Source organism: Populus alba, chromosome 7, assembly GCF_005239225.2.
Source record: "Populus alba chromosome 7, ASM523922v2, whole genome shotgun sequence".
In the NCBI taxonomy this organism is placed as follows: domain Eukaryota; kingdom Viridiplantae; phylum Streptophyta; class Magnoliopsida; order Malpighiales; family Salicaceae; genus Populus; species Populus alba.
The window spans coordinates 3,444,107-3,461,484 of NC_133290.1; the positions used below are offsets into that span (position 1 = coordinate 3,444,107).

The 17,378-nt window shown below is 37.1% G+C and overlaps 4 protein-coding genes and 1 non-coding gene across 10 annotated transcripts; 1 reads left to right on the forward strand and 4 right to left on the reverse strand.

Annotated features, from left to right (window-relative positions):
- Positions 1–106: 106 nt before the first annotated feature.
- Positions 107–2,269, reverse strand: LOC118063117 (fructose-bisphosphate aldolase 1, chloroplastic). Its single transcript, XM_035077045.2, has 6 exons — positions 2,009–2,269; positions 1,449–1,718; positions 1,255–1,364; positions 1,051–1,141; positions 690–959; positions 107–586 (listed from the first exon to the last, which is right to left on the reverse strand). Exons 1-6 carry the CDS (start codon positions 2,177–2,179, stop codon positions 308–310), a joined length of 1,191 nt encoding a protein of 396 aa, XP_034932936.1. The 5' UTR covers positions 2,180–2,269; the 3' UTR covers positions 107–307.
- An 893-nt stretch (positions 2,270–3,162) lies between these two features.
- Positions 3,163–6,303, reverse strand: LOC118063118 (protein CHAPERONE-LIKE PROTEIN OF POR1, chloroplastic). 5 transcript variants are annotated; one of them, XM_035077046.2, is made up of 5 exons: positions 6,143–6,303; positions 5,563–5,709; positions 5,363–5,469; positions 4,066–4,510; positions 3,163–3,705 (listed from the first exon to the last, which is right to left on the reverse strand). In XM_035077046.2, the coding sequence occupies exons 2-5, from the start codon at positions 5,700–5,702 to the stop codon at positions 3,549–3,551; spliced, it is 849 nt and encodes a 282-aa protein (XP_034932937.1). In that variant the 5' UTR covers positions 5,703–5,709; positions 6,143–6,303; the 3' UTR covers positions 3,163–3,548. The 5 variants fall into 5 exon arrangements, with proteins under 5 accessions (XP_034932937.1, XP_034932940.1, XP_034932938.1 ...); XM_035077049.2 differs by having other exon boundaries at positions 5,563–5,722; positions 6,143–6,295; XM_035077047.2 differs by having other exon boundaries at positions 5,563–5,808; positions 6,143–6,295.
- Positions 6,304–6,407: 104 nt separating this feature from the next.
- On the reverse strand, positions 6,408–6,480 carry TRNAE-CUC (transfer RNA glutamic acid (anticodon CUC)). Its single transcript has one exon. It is a non-coding gene; the product is annotated as a tRNA-Glu (tRNA).
- Positions 6,481–9,131: 2,651 nt separating this feature from the next.
- Positions 9,132–11,416, forward strand: LOC118063114 (probable pectinesterase 53). The gene is made up of 4 exons (XM_035077039.2): positions 9,132–9,994; positions 10,106–10,292; positions 10,505–10,947; positions 11,145–11,416. The coding sequence occupies exons 1-4, from the start codon at positions 9,693–9,695 to the stop codon at positions 11,293–11,295; spliced, it is 1,083 nt and encodes a 360-aa protein (XP_034932930.1). The 5' UTR covers positions 9,132–9,692; the 3' UTR covers positions 11,296–11,416.
- A 63-nt stretch (positions 11,417–11,479) lies between these two features.
- On the reverse strand, positions 11,480–15,512 carry LOC118063113 (PHAF1 protein At3g51130). Of its 2 annotated transcripts, none has more exons than XM_035077038.2 (15): positions 15,202–15,512; positions 15,045–15,127; positions 14,841–14,915; positions 14,680–14,747; positions 14,498–14,603; positions 14,341–14,401; positions 14,081–14,247; positions 13,775–13,837; positions 13,498–13,545; positions 13,008–13,121; positions 12,819–12,909; positions 12,657–12,706; positions 12,296–12,400; positions 12,120–12,182; positions 11,480–11,765 (listed from the first exon to the last, which is right to left on the reverse strand). In XM_035077038.2, the coding sequence occupies exons 1-14, from the start codon at positions 15,320–15,322 to the stop codon at positions 12,135–12,137; spliced, it is 1,200 nt and encodes a 399-aa protein (XP_034932929.1). In that variant the 5' UTR covers positions 15,323–15,512; the 3' UTR covers positions 11,480–11,765; positions 12,120–12,134. The 2 variants fall into 2 exon arrangements, with proteins under 2 accessions (XP_034932929.1, XP_034932927.1); XM_035077036.2 differs by having other exon boundaries at positions 12,810–12,909; positions 15,202–15,511.
- Positions 15,513–17,378: the final 1,866 nt, after the last annotated feature.

Consider the following 17,378-nt stretch of genomic DNA (forward strand, 5'->3'; position numbering starts at 1 on the left):
TTTTTTTACAAAACTGGATCTTGCGTGCCAAATGTTCACCTTTACCGTACCTAAGCTTAATGATCCAGATTTAAAAGCGATGACATTAAGAGATCAGAACTCTCAGTATAGCAATCCATCGGCATTTAGACTCCACATTACAAAGATTAAATTTTGTTTTTAAGCATATAATGCCCCCACGAATTCTCCATATCATGAATTACAAGTCACTTGAAGTACGAGTTATGAACAAAAAAGGCTCCTCCAAGGATAAGATAGAGAAGGGGTTCATCATCACCGTGTCTACTTTAGAATTGGTTCCAACAATTTAATAGGAATAGTTTTTGACATACATTCCTTTCGTGGCTTCATGAGACTCTCCTTCGCCTGTGTATTTGCCAAGCTGAGCAAAAGAGTTGGCCTTTGCTCTAACAAGCAGAGCATCTTGAGCTGCCTTCACATTCTCCGGTCTCCCTCCCCATGTCTTGAGGCAAGTGTTTTGAAGAGCTCTTGCATATGAGAATGATACATGCCATGGGTTGGGAGCTTGGTTCATTGCATTCAAGTTCAAGGTAGCCTCCACTTCAGATTGCCCACCGGACAAAAACTGACAACAAGAACAATTCAACAATTTAGCAGCTAAATCAGTGGCTAGTGTGTGAATGAATATTTTTGTCTCTGCATGTTTGAGATGGTTTTCAGTCACGTACCATGATTCCAGGAACAGCTGGGGGGACTCTTCGTTGGAGAAGCTTGAGAGTGTATTCAGCAACCTGCTCTGGTGTGGCCTTGTCCTTGCACTCTGCACCAGGAGTGACCATGCTGGGTTTGAGGAGGATACCTTCAAACATGACATTGTTCTCGGCAAGGTAGAAGAACACCTCAGCCCAAACTTTCTGAGCCACTTCGAAATTTCTGTCAATCCCATGTTCACCATCAAGCAAAATCTCAGGTTCCACAATTGGGACCAACCCATTGTCCTGCCAAATAAAAGGACCAACTTAATCGCATAAACACCACCAAAAAAACAGATGATGATCATGTCAATAATATATCTGATATTGTTATTACCTGAGAAATGGCAGCATAGCGAGCTAGCCCCCAGGCAGCTTCCTTCACGGCAAGCGCGGATGGACCATTGGGAATGCTCACCACAGTGCGCCTGTTATATCATATTAAAACATTATAATTTAGCAGTGACTGGTTAAAGCAATCATGATGTTACAGAAATGAAAGAGTTCAACAGAACTTGATAGATGAAACCAGGTTGCATACCATTTGGCAAAACGAGCACCTTGTTGGTAGTAAGCAGCAGATCGAGAGGCAAGGCCATCAAGACCTTGGCACCATGACTCGTCGTTAGAGCCAGCTAAAGGAACCAAACCCTGTAGTTTCCAGCTCTCAATTGTTACCGAAATCATAATTTTTTACTCTCTAGACATAAACCATTGAAAAGGAGTGGATCTCACCTTGTCAACCTTGATACCAGGAACAATATTTTGCTCAACAAGCACGTCAACTATTTTCCTGCCATCAGTGGTTGATTGGTAGAGAGTCTCCTCAAAGAGAATAGCACCTGAAATGCACTCGCCAAGGCCAGGAACAGTAACGAGCAGTGTCCTATATGCCTGGCGATTAGCCTCAGTGTTCTCAAGACCGATTGAGGCTAGACGCTTTCCGCAAGTGGCATTAGACTCGTCCATGGCCAATATTCCACGGCCAGGAGATGCAACAGTTTTCTGCACATAATTCCACAATCTCATAATCATGTAAAAGCCCATTTCCTGAATTCTGATTTATTGTTTTTGACAAAAGCTGAAATCTAAAGCTTAGTTTTCCTGTCAGGACTGAAAATATGACTCATCTCTAGTTACATTCATAAATGAAATTTTATAAGCTTATAAATCTGTTAACTAGAAAGCCTAAGGTAAACTTCTTAAGAGTTGTGCAGTGTGCTTTCCTCTCAGCTTTTAAACATGTAAGGTAATGGAAGCGGCAAGGCTATAATGGATGGTGTGTTAACACATACCGCAGTCTTGACAAGCTCGTCAGCGTATGAGCCAGCACGAACTGAGAGTGCAGAGGGTGCAACTGAGTGGCATCTAACCAAAGAGACTGAAGGTTGGCGAATGGTCTGACCCTTGACCCATTCTGACTTGTCTAGAACTGGGGAAATCTTGAGGAGAGAAGCGGAGGCCATTTTCTATCAAGGTTGTAAGAACGAAGTTCTAATGTACTCTCCTCCTCTCTTTCCCTCAAGCTCCCCAGTGCTCTCTTTAACACAAACAACTTGGTCTTCTTCATAGTATTTATAGTTCTACTCTGGTATCCCATTTGAGGTTGTAATGCAATGGCCAATCAGTGGCTGCCAAGACGGATGATAATAGTTTTATTTGTCTAGATGTTTATGTGGCTGATGCGGGACGTCTTCGTTCTTGTGGTACAACATCGGTCTGCAAAATCAACGGTTTTGTCTTCTCAAATTTGTAAAAGCAGAATAATTTGAATCCCTAATAAGCCATAAGGAAAATTAGGATCTTTCGAGGATTGAATGATGACTTCAAGGTTAGTGAAGTATGAAACGATTGCTTCTTACTTTTGGCCATTCTGCTAGCTAGCGAGTCTCCTAGTCCTAAAAGGCAAGATTTACAGTACATGGCTTTTAACGCTACAAATTGTGTTGAGATCACTCACACTGACAAAAATACAGGAAAAATATGATATGCCGCAGAACGTATTGATACAAAATCTTTATAGCAAGGGTGGTTAGAAGTTCGCAAGTCTTACAGGTTAATCCTGCAATCTGCACACAAATATTTTCGCCTACAGAAAAAATCATTTACAGATCGGTTGTAACCATGCGTGCAAATGCCAAGTTGCAGATATTCGCAAGATGGACCACTGAAGCCGTGAAAACTGCTGCTATGAGTCAAATCTCTACCATCTAATCAGTCTATGAGAAAACAAGTGACTGGTTTAGATTCTTCCCAGAAAAGCAGACGTATCGCCAATCCTTCGAGTCCACAGAGCAAAGAGCAAATCACATAACACGACATGGCAGGAGCCTGTCAAGAGACCAACAATGGTCCATAAAGATCCTCGTGATCAGGGCTACAAAAAACGAAATTAGACCACCCTCAACCACCAATTGCAGGAGCACCTTACAGCTTAAGTGAACAAGTCGACAAAAACTCTTACATCGATAAAAAAATCTAAGCCCCCAACACGAATTTTCCACAGGCATGCTTAGGGGAGAAAGATTCCTCATATTCCACAACGATTCTATAACAAATGCAGAGAAAGAACACGAAATGTAATACTTGTCCATATGATGGATACACCTCCATTTACATTGATGGCAAAACAACAGAACAGTCATACACACCTTCTCTTCCTATTTTGGGAGGCTCATTGAAAAAAACTAACACTCACTATAAGCATCATTGCTATGGTTAGAAAGACGATCTGGCTTAAAGCAAAAATGCACAATTGATGACCCACTTATCAATAACACCCATTCCAACAAAATTGCAGCCTTGTATTGGGAGCTTTTACTGTAGAATCTGGCACTACTTCAAGTAAGTAGATGAAACCCAAAGTAACACATAAGTTATCAATGATGTAATCACTTCAAAACTCCTTGGTCCTTTAACCAATGGCAACGGTGGAATCACAGATACCATCAAGAAGGTTCCCAACAGCCATGCAAAAATAAAAGATCCAACCCTGCACCACAGCAGTGAATGATCCATGACATAGTTACTTTTTGAGGAATTCAGGTTTGAACAGTAGAGAAGATCAACAATGAATTAAGAAAAGAGAATAAGGGTACTTTGGTGTTCTGAAACTATTGAGCAGAATTCTGGACAAACTCATGATTGAAAAATAATTAGAAATGAAATTTTGTTTTAATTAGTACACCAGCTTTGGCGTCAATGAAAAAGATGGGTTTGTTTTGAAAATTTCCCAAGAATGAGAATGGTAAAAAAAAACTACCTTGAAAAAAAAAAAGACAAGTATCCAACAGATGAGTGAGCGCAGATTTAACGAGGAGAAGAAAAGAAATGAAAGACATTGTCCACGTACCCGTAAAGAAAAGCCCACAATTTGCTTTTCAGCCGATCATGTAAAAAATATACAGTAGCGATCAAGGAAATGGCTACCTGAAGGGTTGGACCTTCTTCAGTTGGAAAGAGAAAAGTCAGAGCACCCAGTACTAAAAATGCAATTGCTGATTTAATAATAACATTTGTTGATGGAGTCTGGAACCTGCTTATGAAAAACTGCATAAAACGAGACTGCTTCATTTCCCTGGCTTTTTTCTTGAAGTCTATTTTTGGGTTCTTCCTATCGTAAAACTTCTGCATGATTATTTTGTCATGAGCTGATTCAATCGCATCCACACTTGGTTTGTGCCCACCATATTGATTAATAAGGAATTTCCTTGCAGCTTGAATTTCATCTTCAGAAGCCTCCCTGCTTATTCCAAGTCGTTTGTATGGATCCCTTACATGGATTCTTGGGAAAACAACTGAACTTGCAGAGATGGTTGTAAACAAAGACTTAGGGAGTGAATGGTGCTAAATTCTTACAATTTCTAATGAACCACATCAATTAACTTAGAGCACAGAAATCAAACACTAGTAACTAAAACAGAAAAGGAGTAGAAACTTCAACAAGCCTTTATTAACCCACAACACAAGCATGAGCACGAACTAACTAGTATCTATGAATGAATAGTACATCCATTTCTTACTTTCTGAAGGTGCACGCAAGCATAAAATCTCAAACAGTCATTTTGTTTTCATACACTTTCTAGCATTTGGTATAAGATAAGTTAACAATGTGAAAGAACACTCCAAGCATGGTTATTCACGAATCAAATAAGCCATGCAATGCAAGACATTGGCTCCACTTAGCTAAAACCAAACTGTTCATAACAGGTGCAAACTCATATCGTCTCCAGACATCTGGAATGTTCTAAAATTTTTCCCTGTAAGTATTCTTCATGCCTGTTTCCAGGGATAACATGATTTCTTAAGTATGGGCTAAGCAAATGCCTCCACCAGTTAGTGTGTTAAGCAAATTGTGATTTTCTAACTCATTCTAACAAAATTGCTGAACACAAAATCAGCTAAGATATCACTCTATTCTGTCGGAAAGACAAACATCGAGCACTTCACCAAATCCATTTTCTCTTTGAGACATGAGTTAGGATGACCATCATAAATGTTAACATGACCCATCTTCAGACAAGAAGGTTCTCCAGTTAACAAGCACTGACCATGAAAACCCTTTGATCTAACAACCAGCAGTTAAATGTAAGTCCCAAAGCCAACGTACAGATTATAAAAGTTCAAATGATCAAGAAAGAAAATATTACCTGATCGATCATTGGTCATATCACCACCATAGGAAGCATCCATTGCACATTTAACCAAGCAAGTTTCCTTTACATTACATCTCTGTACAGAACCAGCCAAATAACTTCTGCGCAATTGCAACAAGCAGGAAAAAAAAAAGTATCAGAGTGTACAAAATCTTCTGAATGAAGTATAATGCTTGATAATAACCCATAGATACCTTTTGGGACCAAGCAATTTAACATTGTCTATACGTTTCTCAGCATTCAGAAACGCTGAATCTCGTCTAGACGGAGTCCTCGGGCCATGTAATGGTATCCGTTGACAGCATGGATTACCGGTGAGTCCAGACACAAACATCTTTACACTGCCACGCCAAGCTCACAATAAAAGAACCACCGTATCAAATATGACACCACCAGTCACCACTCACCAAAGTCATCTTTTTTTATCTCATTTTTTGTTTCTGGGTCACCAATTTGAATCAAGATAAAGCACTTCTCATGATTTTTTTATAGCAAAAACCTCGCAAAGACCCACAATTATCCCCTATAAAAATCAAACTATCTTATGACTACACATAATTTAATTCTTGGTAAAAAAAGATAAAAACCCATTTCCATTTCTACATTTTTGGGTATAAAGCAGACAAATAAATAGCATTACATTAACTAAGACTAACAAAAAGCAAAACAAAGAAAGGAGAAAAGGCTTTAATTGCAGTTATGCTCACAGTCTTTGCCTGGAAAAGCAAAATCCTTGACTTTGAAAGATTGAGGATAAGGTTAAGGTTAAGTTACCTGAATTCGGGATTAGAGAGGAGTGAAAATTTTAATCTTATATCGTCAGAGCTGCCGCTGCAACGGATACGGAGAGAAGCAAGGGGAGAGAAGCGAGAAGAAGATAGGTCCTAAAACCCTGCTCAATTGGAGTGAGTTAAAAAGAAGTTAATAATTAGCGTGTGATACTGTGATTAGCCTTTTAAGCATCTTCTCACTTGGAGAGGTTTTAATTCAACGATGTCGTTTTCGTATTGCTTACGTAAGATATTGGAAAAGTTAAAAATTCCGTTGCCGGGACTTGAACCCGGGTCGCTCGGGTGAGAGCCGAGTATCCTAACCAACTAGACTACAACGGATTTGTTGGTAATCTTTAAATATATTATTTTATAAAGGTTTTTCCATGATTAAGGTGACGTTCCTAGCTGAGATGCCCTGGTATGCAGTCCAATTACAGGTCCCTTCCGGAGTTTTCTAAAGCATTGCTCTTCTGAGGACAGTTCCAGTTTCCAGACATGAGGGTGTTCGAAATTAGAAACTTCAGGGTTCAGACAGCAACTTTCTTTTTTACAATGACGACTTTTTCATGCTTCTCACCATATGTCATCCCTCTACTCTCTGAACATTCGAATAAAATCTGTTGTTGCCTATGCCCATCCAAAGAATTCTCATCGTTCAGTTTTGTAATTCTGTTCTTTCTCGTTGTAACAAACAATTTCCCTGAACTTCTTTTCCTTCATTTTCTTTGCTATTGCTCCTTCCATTTGTTGATTGACTCATTGAAGGAGCTCCGGCACCTTGAACGAACTTCGCATTGCCTCCAGGTGATACAATTAGATCAACTTCTGTTTGAGCCTTAGCTTCCAAGTTTGTGAAATCCTTCCTGCAGTTCAACTTTATCGGAGTTTAATTGCTTGATTTCACATTACTCTTGACTGACACAAGACCAGCTTCTTGTGCTGGATTTTGCATCTGTTTACATGGAGAATTAGAGAATCTCTGGAAAAAACAACATTATTACATGTCATAGCTGTGATGTGAAAAATGAATTAGAGAATCTCTGGAAAAAACAGACTTCTTCTCCCTTAAGACCTACCAAAACAACCTCATGCTGCAAAGAAAGATGTTAGCCATAAAACCTGCCAAACATGTCATAGCTAACCTGAGAGACACCAAACAACATTATTACAGTTTAATTAACCGGTTTAGGTTTCTTCGCTTCATTGATTTTATTCCGAAAGAATATCACAGTGAAAACTACAAAATTTCCTTCCTTTTCTTTACTACCCTCTTGGATGCCAGCACGCCCATCTCTCCAACACTCTGATTCACTTTCTTCAAGGAAAGAGCCTCCAGAATCTTCACAGGTATACAAAACAAAAGACTCGTACTGTTAACCAGGAAACAAGTTTCTTATATCAGGTGGCTCTGCAAGAAAAGAAACCATAAAGAACGCAATCTTCACACTACTTTATGACTTCGTAACATAACCAGTTCAGATTTCTACAAAACAACGAAATCAGTGGACATTTTTACTGGAGAAAATCTATATGTACCAGAAAGGTGTAGCAAGAGAGAAGATTTATGAATCTCTCATTGGGGTTTATTTTCTGATTTTACAATCTAATGGGGCCGTTTGGCGTCTGATTTTTCTTAAAAAAAAAGATTGGGCATTTGCCGGAAATATCTTAAGCCGAAGCCTAATCTATTCGGACAAGCCCAAGCTCAATACTTCATCGATCGAGCCTGCCGTCAAGCCCATTTCTAAAGTTTTATAGATATATTTTTAAAAAAAAACCCAGTTTCCAGGTTATTTTTAAAATACCACATCATAAAAAATAAAAAAATCTTTTATTTTACTTTATATCTAGATCATTAGACACGTAGTTATTATATATGGCTTTTCTAGAGCTTGAATGAAGTTAAGTTTAAATTAAAAAAATATTAACCCCTAAATTCTAATCTAATTGATGAGGAAAGATTTTTAATGGCTTGAATGACTTGATAAAGTTGGTATTAAATAAAAAAAAGTAATTTATTAAGATTCACCCGATAATCCACGTATTAATCTAATGAAGTATTTTTTGTGATATTAGGTATTTTGTTTCTTTATTTATTTAAATTAATTATTCACACATAATTTTTATTTTTTCATTTTAAAAAAAGACAATAAGGATTTTATAACCTTAACGCTTGGCTTAAAAAAAATAAACACAAGATTCAAAAAGATAATATTTGTTTTTGCGATCAAGTTATGTTTTTTAAAGGAAAAAAGTTTTTTGTATTTTTTTGATTATTTTGATATACTAATATTTAAAATAAAATTTTAAAACATAAAATAATAAATACTTTTTGGAAATATTACTAAAAGAAAAAACACTTTAAAATCAACATTTAATAAATAACAAACCATACCTCACATGGGTCCTCAAATGATTGCTTTCCCTAGAGTTGAATTAATACGGTGCCATGCTTTTCAATGTGCTTATGTAGGATACCCATTAGGACCATAATTTATGAGGAACATACTTTTGTCATCTTCCACCACGCCCTCTGCCCAAGACATCCCCTTTCCTGTCTTCTTTCTCTCGTACCACATTTGCAAGCCAGTCCACCCCTACAAATAGAAGGTGACCTTTAAAATAAAGACCACGCTAGCATCCTGTCTGCCCAATTGCACCATTCTCTATTCATTCTTAGATTTACTGATTGCCACCATTCTCTAACACCTAACTCGTTAAATTAAGCATTTGATTCGATTATATTATTTACTTTAGTTTTATAACTCTTTGATTCTAAATTTATGGTTTTCACACCCATCAGCCAAAAAGGAGACCTCGAAAAACGTGCCTGAAGCTGCTCACAAAGTGTGTTGAATCCAATCCAATCCAAGCTCCAGTGGTTTACTTTAGGCCACTTTGATTACCAAAAACAAAACATATTTACCTGGCGGCTTTTAGGCTTGTCGTGAGCATATGTTAATAGTGACAATCGTCTCCGTTTATGATAAAATATTACCAGTACAGGGCAGACTTGGAGACTCCATTTTTATTGCTTAAAGAAATCAAGACCAAAAATAATAGGAGGAGGGGGGGGGGAGCCGAGGAATTAACTGGCACAGCTTGCCAGCTTTTTGTGTTATTTTCAATCTTGCAATCTCTCTGGCTTTGCAAAAACCTGAGTTAAATGGAAACCAAGTACAAACACAAAGTCATGTGATGAGGAAAAGCTGTGGAGCAGCAACACTCTATCACCTTTTAGGCCATGTAAGGTTAACATTATTCAATTTTCAACCTCTCATGACTTTCCTGACAAGTCGAAACAGACAAGAAGAAATAACACAGGACTAAAGGCCACTGCTAGGTCTAACGGGTGTGCTTAGAAGAGACAGTGTAGATATAGTCACGTTCTGGCAGATTCCTCTGCCATTCCCTCTCCTCTAGGTTTTCAACCCCTTATCTTTCTTCATCTCTGCTGTGGTTTCAGCCTTTCAGCTAGAGGGACGGAAAAGCTTCGCTTGTTTACTCCTCATTCTTTCTTGCCAGAACTTGTGCGAAACATCAACTCCACAATGGTGTTGAAGCTGCTGTTGTTGATGGTATTGTTTGTAAATGCAAATTCTTTGTCGATGCCAGAAACGCTCAATGGGTTCTTGGTGCATGAAGAGGACTACTTAAAATGGTTAAAACACATGGGTTCTTTCAAGCATTCTCTCTTTCAGAAAGCAAAGAACAAGTTCAAGCCTTGTTTAACCATAGAGGTAAGCAAGAGACCAAGGTCTGGAGCATTTCCCACAGTGCAAAAGGCCATCAATTCATTACCAGTTATTAACAACTGCAGAGTCGTCATCACAATTGGTGCCGGGACTTACAGGTAACATACAGGACCAAGAATTCGATCTTCTCTTCATTGCTGCCAGAGTTTTAGAAGACCACGAATTGTTAGCTAAAATGCTTTATCTCTTTATGTTTAATTACAATACAGGGAGAAGATTGAGATTCCAGCTACCATGGCTTACATTACCCTGCAAGGTGCCGGTGCCGACAGGACCATCATTGAGTGGGATGACACAGCCGACCGAATGGAGAATGGACGGCCATTGGGTACCTTCGATTCTGCAACATTTGCTGTCAATTCCCCCTACTTCATTGCAAAAGACATCACCTTCAAGGTCTGTTAAACAGCTTGAATTGATTGCAATTATCTTCTGTTTGGCATGTGGTTCTTGTGTTAACAACTGTTTGTCTTCCCATTAACCCAATTTCTAGTAAGAGCTACTGCAGTGAATCTTACACATTGATCCAATTACTGGATTATTTAACCTGGATCAAAGCTTGACTAAGCTAGACTCTTGCGAGTAAAAGTTTTACTGCTTCATGACAGAACAAGGCACCTTTGCCACCATCAGGAGCTCTAGGAAAGCAAGCAGTGGCGCTGCGAATATCGGCAGACACGGCAGCCTTTATAAGTTGCAAGTTCATCGGAGCACAAGACACCCTGTATGATCACATTGGGAGGCACTACTTCAAGAAATGCTACATTGAAGGTTCCGTGGATTTCATATTCGGAAACGGGCTCTCTCTCTATGAGGATTGCCATTTGCACGCTGTAACAAATAGCTTTGGAGCCTTGACTGCGCAGAAGAGGCAGAGCTTCCTTGAGGAAACAGGCTTCTCCTTTGTCAGCTGCAAGGTCACCGGGTCAGGTGCCCTCTTCTTGGGCAGAGCATGGGGCAATTTCTCCAGGGTGGTCTTTGCTTACACTTTCATGGACAAGATCATCACCCCTAGAGGATGGTATGATTGGGGGGACAAGAGCAGACAGATGTACGTGCTTCTCCCCAACACTAAAATCAACTATGATTGGGCATAACCAACACTCATAGTTAATCAATCTTTAATCATCAACTAACCAATTAATTAAAGGCAGTGATTTATCCTATTTGAGTTGATTTTTGCCATGTTACTAGACCATAATATGCTCTACGCTTGGATAACTTATTTGCTCTGCAAATGTCTCGCAGGACTGTGTTTTTTGGCCAGTACAAGTGCTCAGGACCAGGAGCTGATTTTGGAGGAAGAGTCGCGTGGTCCAGGGAGCTGACTGATCAACAGGCCAAGCCATTCATCTCAATTGGCTTCATCGACGGCCATGAATGGCTTCTTAATTCATAACTATCTTCTAGTGTACTCATCAGGCCAACAATAAAATAAAACTACAAAAAATTTGTAAAAGATCTCTATAAGCTGTTATTACTGGAAATTTGAAAGGGCTTTCATTTGTTGCTCCTGAAAAGTGAACTTTATGGTTTCAATTCTTCGAAAGTTCAGTTGGAAAACAATTGCAAACATCAGAGGCTGGGGGGGAAAAGATTAAAGTAAAGATGTGGAAACAAGTAGTCCAGCTTGAATACATGCAACCTGAACTATTGAATGCAGAGCTTGCAGTTCTTTTTAAGAAAACAGAAGGTACCCCCCACCCCCCAAGTAGCAATATTAATCTACTATATTGTACAGATCATATGTACAATTTTCAAATTTAACTTCCCCCGAGATGATGCTTCCACTAAAAACAGTATATGCAGCTTTCTGTTCAGTAGACTGTACAGTATCCAGTTGCACCAGGCAACGTCACAGCATCCAGCCTAGGTCAAACAAAAAAAGAACAGAAATAAGGAAAACAAAGAAGATGTTATCAAAAGCAATAAAGAGCCTTTGTACAAAATATTGAAGTTGAGATTTCAAGAATTACATTGAGCATTGCTATGCAGCAAGAACTCATAAATAAACAGTGACAATGGAGTAATTAAGACTAATTCAAGGAAAAAAACTTGCCAAAAACAATGTCCTAATAATGATTGAGGACAGGATTTTGCGTGAGTCAGCCCAGTTGGCTCTCACGCAAAAGCTCATCTTACAGCGAAATGATAACAGACAAATTTCCAGCATAAAAGCACACATTATATTGCCAAAGAAAAGGATTTGTAGGTAAACCATACCAGAGAAGATAAACATCATGACTGGAAGAGAGTTACAGTTGCAATATAATCATTCTTCATTACCTGGTAACATCAGCATAGTCAGAATTGCATCAATACCAAAATCCGATTTCAAAAGGGGAAAAAAACCTTTGGCAAGTGCACAAAATTGATCATGAATTTATCCAAAAGCTCACCTCAAAGGCAATGTTCCGATAACCATATACAAAAGTGGATCCAAAAGGATTATTTGCAGAACCCTGTGTTTGAATAGCCGCGCGACCACAGTCCCCAAGGATCTCCTAGAGTATTGACTTGCTCTTTAGTGACAACCATGATTTACTCATGAAGGTCAAATAAAAAAGAATCATGTCTGATGCTAAGACTGAAATTTAGACTAAGAGCATGTACAAGTAATGAATCTAACTAAATGCAAATACAAACAGGTACCACCATATCTATATGAAGCTGGTTTCATTTATGAACACAGTTAGAGTGCCATTAGATTTTCTAATGTAAATTATAGGGGAAAAAAGTAAAATGGTTTTAAAAACTTACCTTCACCTGGTCCCATTTTGTGCTTGGGGTAATACTCTGTTTGGAGTTATCTGCTTCATCAAAGGCCCACACACAAGCAACAAGGAGAAAGAGTTTGTTAGTTTCTACATTAACAACATCAACAAAACCTTTCAAAATCAGAAAAGAACTTACAGTCAGAACCTTGGATGACAAAATTGCACTTTATGTACGAATTAAAATCTGCATGACCAGGATAGTTTGTGTGCAAAACAAACTTCTTGATTCTATGGGTCTGCAAAAAAAGAAGATTATCTCCACACTTCCGAACACAAAGATGTTTAAACAGAGTCGTGGATAGATATCCTTTTGAACAGAGAAAGAGATAAATACCTGTCCATCAAATAAGATATCCAGACCACGAGTAAAGTAATTGTAGAAGTAATCTCCACGAAGGGTTGTCCTTGGGCGAGGGTCAGAAGCAGAGTGAATGACCATTTGGTCAACCTATACAACTACCAAAATTAGCATGTGCACCAAGAGTAGTGTGTTTAAGCGAATGACACAGCTAAATAATGAATAACACAGCTAAATAACAATGATTTGAAAAAAAAGGATAAAGGTCCAGCAGTTACGGTGTTCTTTCAATTGAGAAAGGTATCCCGTGTGTGTACACTGCCATGATCCAGCCTTACATGTGTGGAATTTTTCCCATCTCCATCCCAATGTAGTTGTAATCATTGAGTCCAATTCAGAAGCAGTCACTCAATCAAATTCCTATTTGGTCTATTAAGTTATAAGAGTCCTATTTCTCTCCATTAAACTAGCTTTGCTTATAAAAAAACCTTAAAATTGCAATTCCATGATAGTAACTCTACACCACCTGCTTTTGGTGAATCCCACATGGATGGCCTAATTCTGTCCATACATCCTGCAAATATAAGGAAACTGTGAGAGACACACAAGATAAGTGATTTACAGCATTATAATCCCACATAAGAGGGCACACTGTGAGAAAATATTGTGAAAGCCATACATGGTATCTGTCCTAATTTTTTCCTTCAAAGCCCCTAGGGCATATTACTAGCACAAGGCAGCAACAAAATGATTTTGTGCAGAGTATCAAACTCAAGCTAAACAGCATAAAACCCAAAATTTACCTGTGGTGATGCACCAAAAGGAATATGCTGTCCTCCAATAGAGAAATATAATTCTCCCCCAAGCTGCAGAGATAGACATTGCATTAGAAAAGATACAAGAGACTAGCATCACCAAAAAAATTTAACCTCTCAAGTCTCAAAGATTAAAAAAATGATGCTAATTCTCAGATCTGCATGTCATAGTCCTCTAAGGTTGATTCTAATATGTCATGAGTCGAGCACGTTCAATACCCAGAAGTCATTAACCAACTAACTGATTGAACAGCTTAATAAAAGAAATGAAGAGGTCAAAGAAAGAAGTCAAACCTTGACATGCACCTCTTCCATATACAGGTTACCAGGAAGTAATGGGGGAGCAGAAGCCTTGTGCATTAAAGATCCAACACCCACTTTTTTGTCTGCGGAACCATCATATATAGAGACTCGGCATGTAACTGGCGTTGTGCCATCTGGAAACTCTAGTGGCAGTTCCGCTGTCAAAAAAATGAAAATAAAAGAAACTAGTTAGGATGCTAAAAAGCTTGATATAACAGTTATATTCGCCAGTCTGAAATGCAATACATTACCTTCTCTATCATGACAGCAATCTGTATACTGGCTGGGAATCGGAAAAGCAAATGACAAACCCTGAGCAATACAAATGCAGAACAAATCTGATCACGCAAGACAAACATACATTGCAGGGGAAAAAATATTACAGTAATTGCATTTTCATGTACATACGGGGTAAAACAGAGTGTACACGCCTCTATCTTTGTCACAAATCCCAGGAAATGTCGGTCCAAAGAGTGCATAGACAGCAACAAAAGTAGCTAAATTTGATGGTCCCCTAGATATAAGAGCAACAATAAAAACATAATCTGACGTAAATATAAACAGAAATCATCAATAAGCCATGAGAATACCCAATAAGAGAGGTCGCGTAGCGCATTTGAAGTCGTTTCACATCAAAAATCTCAATCAGTCGTAACCTCTAGCAAAATCAAAGTTAAAACACAAAATGCATTAAAAAACAATGCAATTAAAGGGGGGAAAGTCAAAATTGAAGGAGAGAAAAAAGTATTACTTGTGACCACGGATCGAATCGAATGTGAAACCCGTGATCAGGAAAGCTAATAACAATATCGAGTTTCAATGGTTCCTACACATAAAAAAATAAAAATCGTAAACGCAAACTAGAAGGGGAAAAAAAAATATATATATATATATATATATATATATATATATATATATATATATATATATATATATTCTAAAAATCAATCAAGACCTCGTCGAAATGCTTCACATGGACGACGTCGTATATGTTAGGTTGTTGTTCAATCTGAGCAAACGCTTCACATATTGGCATCCCTAGCCACCAAAAAGAAATCAATTCATAATTTCTCAAAAAACGCTGTCGTTTAGTTGGGGAGTTGATTACTTACCGAGAGAGAAAGGGCCGATGCCGTTACCAGGACGAAGATCGAGAACGATAACACCCATAGCAGTGCCTTCACAACGGCGTCGCGGTCGCTGTAGCTGCTGGTGGTGGGGGTTGTGTAACATGTTGTTTGCTAGTTTGGGTGGTTGTTCGTTTTGGTTTGGTTTGGTTTTTGCTTTGGCCGGTGGTTTCAAAAGTCCGTTAATTTCGCGAGAGGCTATATTATTTGTTCGTTGAATGCTTTTAAAGCAAGTATATGTCCACACGCATCGTTCTGCTTTCTATTATTTTCCGATAGTTGTCATTCAATGTATGAAATGACATCATTGTGGTGTAGTTATAAGAAGAGACCCGGGTCGACCCGGCCCAGGACATGATAAAACCCAGATCATAGGTAACGAGACAGTGAACCCAAGCTTTAAATTATTTAAAAACAAAAAACAAAACAAACAACTTTTAAAAAAAATATTATTTTAATAAAAAAACTAGATTTTTTCATCAAATCGAATCATGAGTTGACTCATGGAGCCCTCTACCATTGTTGTGCTAGTATCTAACTCGGTTCTTAAGTGAGGCCGTGAAACTGAAAGGTCAACTTGCTCCTCTTCTCTGTATTCACTGTACGTTGGATTTAAATTTAATATTTATTGTGGACGTAGAAAATAATATTATATTAATAGGAATATGAGAAATAAGTGTAATTTCATAGCAATTATCTTCGAACGTGATCTTGATTTCAGTGAAGAAAAGTTAGGATGGTGGATCCCAGTCATTAACAAAATAAAAAAGATTCAACGAGTGAGCGTGTACTTAAAGAACTCTTCTTTAGCTTTTTAAAAATTTTAATCTGGGGATTATTGATATTAAGTGGAATTTAAAATTTATTTCACTGAATGTATAAAATCTTATATGAAATGTGTGTGTTCATGTGATCCTCGAAAAAAAAATCGATTAATTCATGTGCAAACCAACTCTTGTCAGATAAAAAAAATTGAAAAGAGTTTCTTTAGTGTCTGGTTGTTTTTTAAGTAGTAGTTTTGATTCAGGATTTTGATTATAATTTGGGAAGGGGGTTGGTGAGATTACTGGAGAACTGATGAATCAAATATTAAGGATGTGTTCAAGAAGGTGATAGAAACTACAGTTTTAAAATAATTTAAAAATAAATTTATTTAAACACTTTTTGGAAATAATTAAAAATTTCAGATTATTTTACAAAAAAAAATTTCTGTATGTTTTAGATTGTTTTGATGCATTAATATTAAAAATAATTTTTTAAAAAAATATATCATTTTAATGCATTTCGACACAAAAAATACTTTGAGAAACAACCGTAAAATAAAAAAAAATATATATGTGTTTTAAAATTATTTTGATTTGCTGATATCAAAAATAATTTTTTAAAAAATAAAAAAAATATTTTGATATGTTTCTAAGTGAAAAGCACTTTAAACCACTACAACAATTTCAAACAGACCATAAGTCAGGTAGTGAAACGATAATATTATAAATAAAAAAATATTTTAATATATATTTAATTGAAAAATACCTTTTTAAAAAATATTGTATTATAATATTGAACACACGGTGTTATTTGGTTGTGATTACTGTGACTGGACAATAATTTGGAAAGGGGTTAATGAGATTATTGAAGGAGATATGAGAAGGATGAATTTGGATAATAATCCGTGAATTAATTGTGATTAGACAATAATTTGAAAAGGGGCGATGAATGAAGAGAAAGATGAAGTCGGACAACGATTCATGATTCTATGATAATTGTCTTGTTTGGTCTGTGTTTGAATCTTGAAGGTAGTAAAAATGATGACTCTTGAATGGAATAAAAGGTCATGTATCTCTTTCTTTTTTCTTGTTTTGCTGCTTTTTATTATAAAAGTTAAGTTTGAACTCGAAAAGTATGTTTAAAATTAGCGTAGATGTTATTTTTAATATATATTTTTTTAATAATATATTAAAATAATATTTTTTTTATTTCTGAAATTTATTTTTAATATCAACAAATTAAAACAATAAAAATTTAAAACTAAAAAAAGATAGAAAAAACTTTAAAATTACAATAAAAACAATCTAAATCTTTTAATGGCAGAAATAATACTAATGTTAGTTAACCACAACTTATTGAAAATTTCTTAACTGTTTAATCCATGATAATTGTATAAG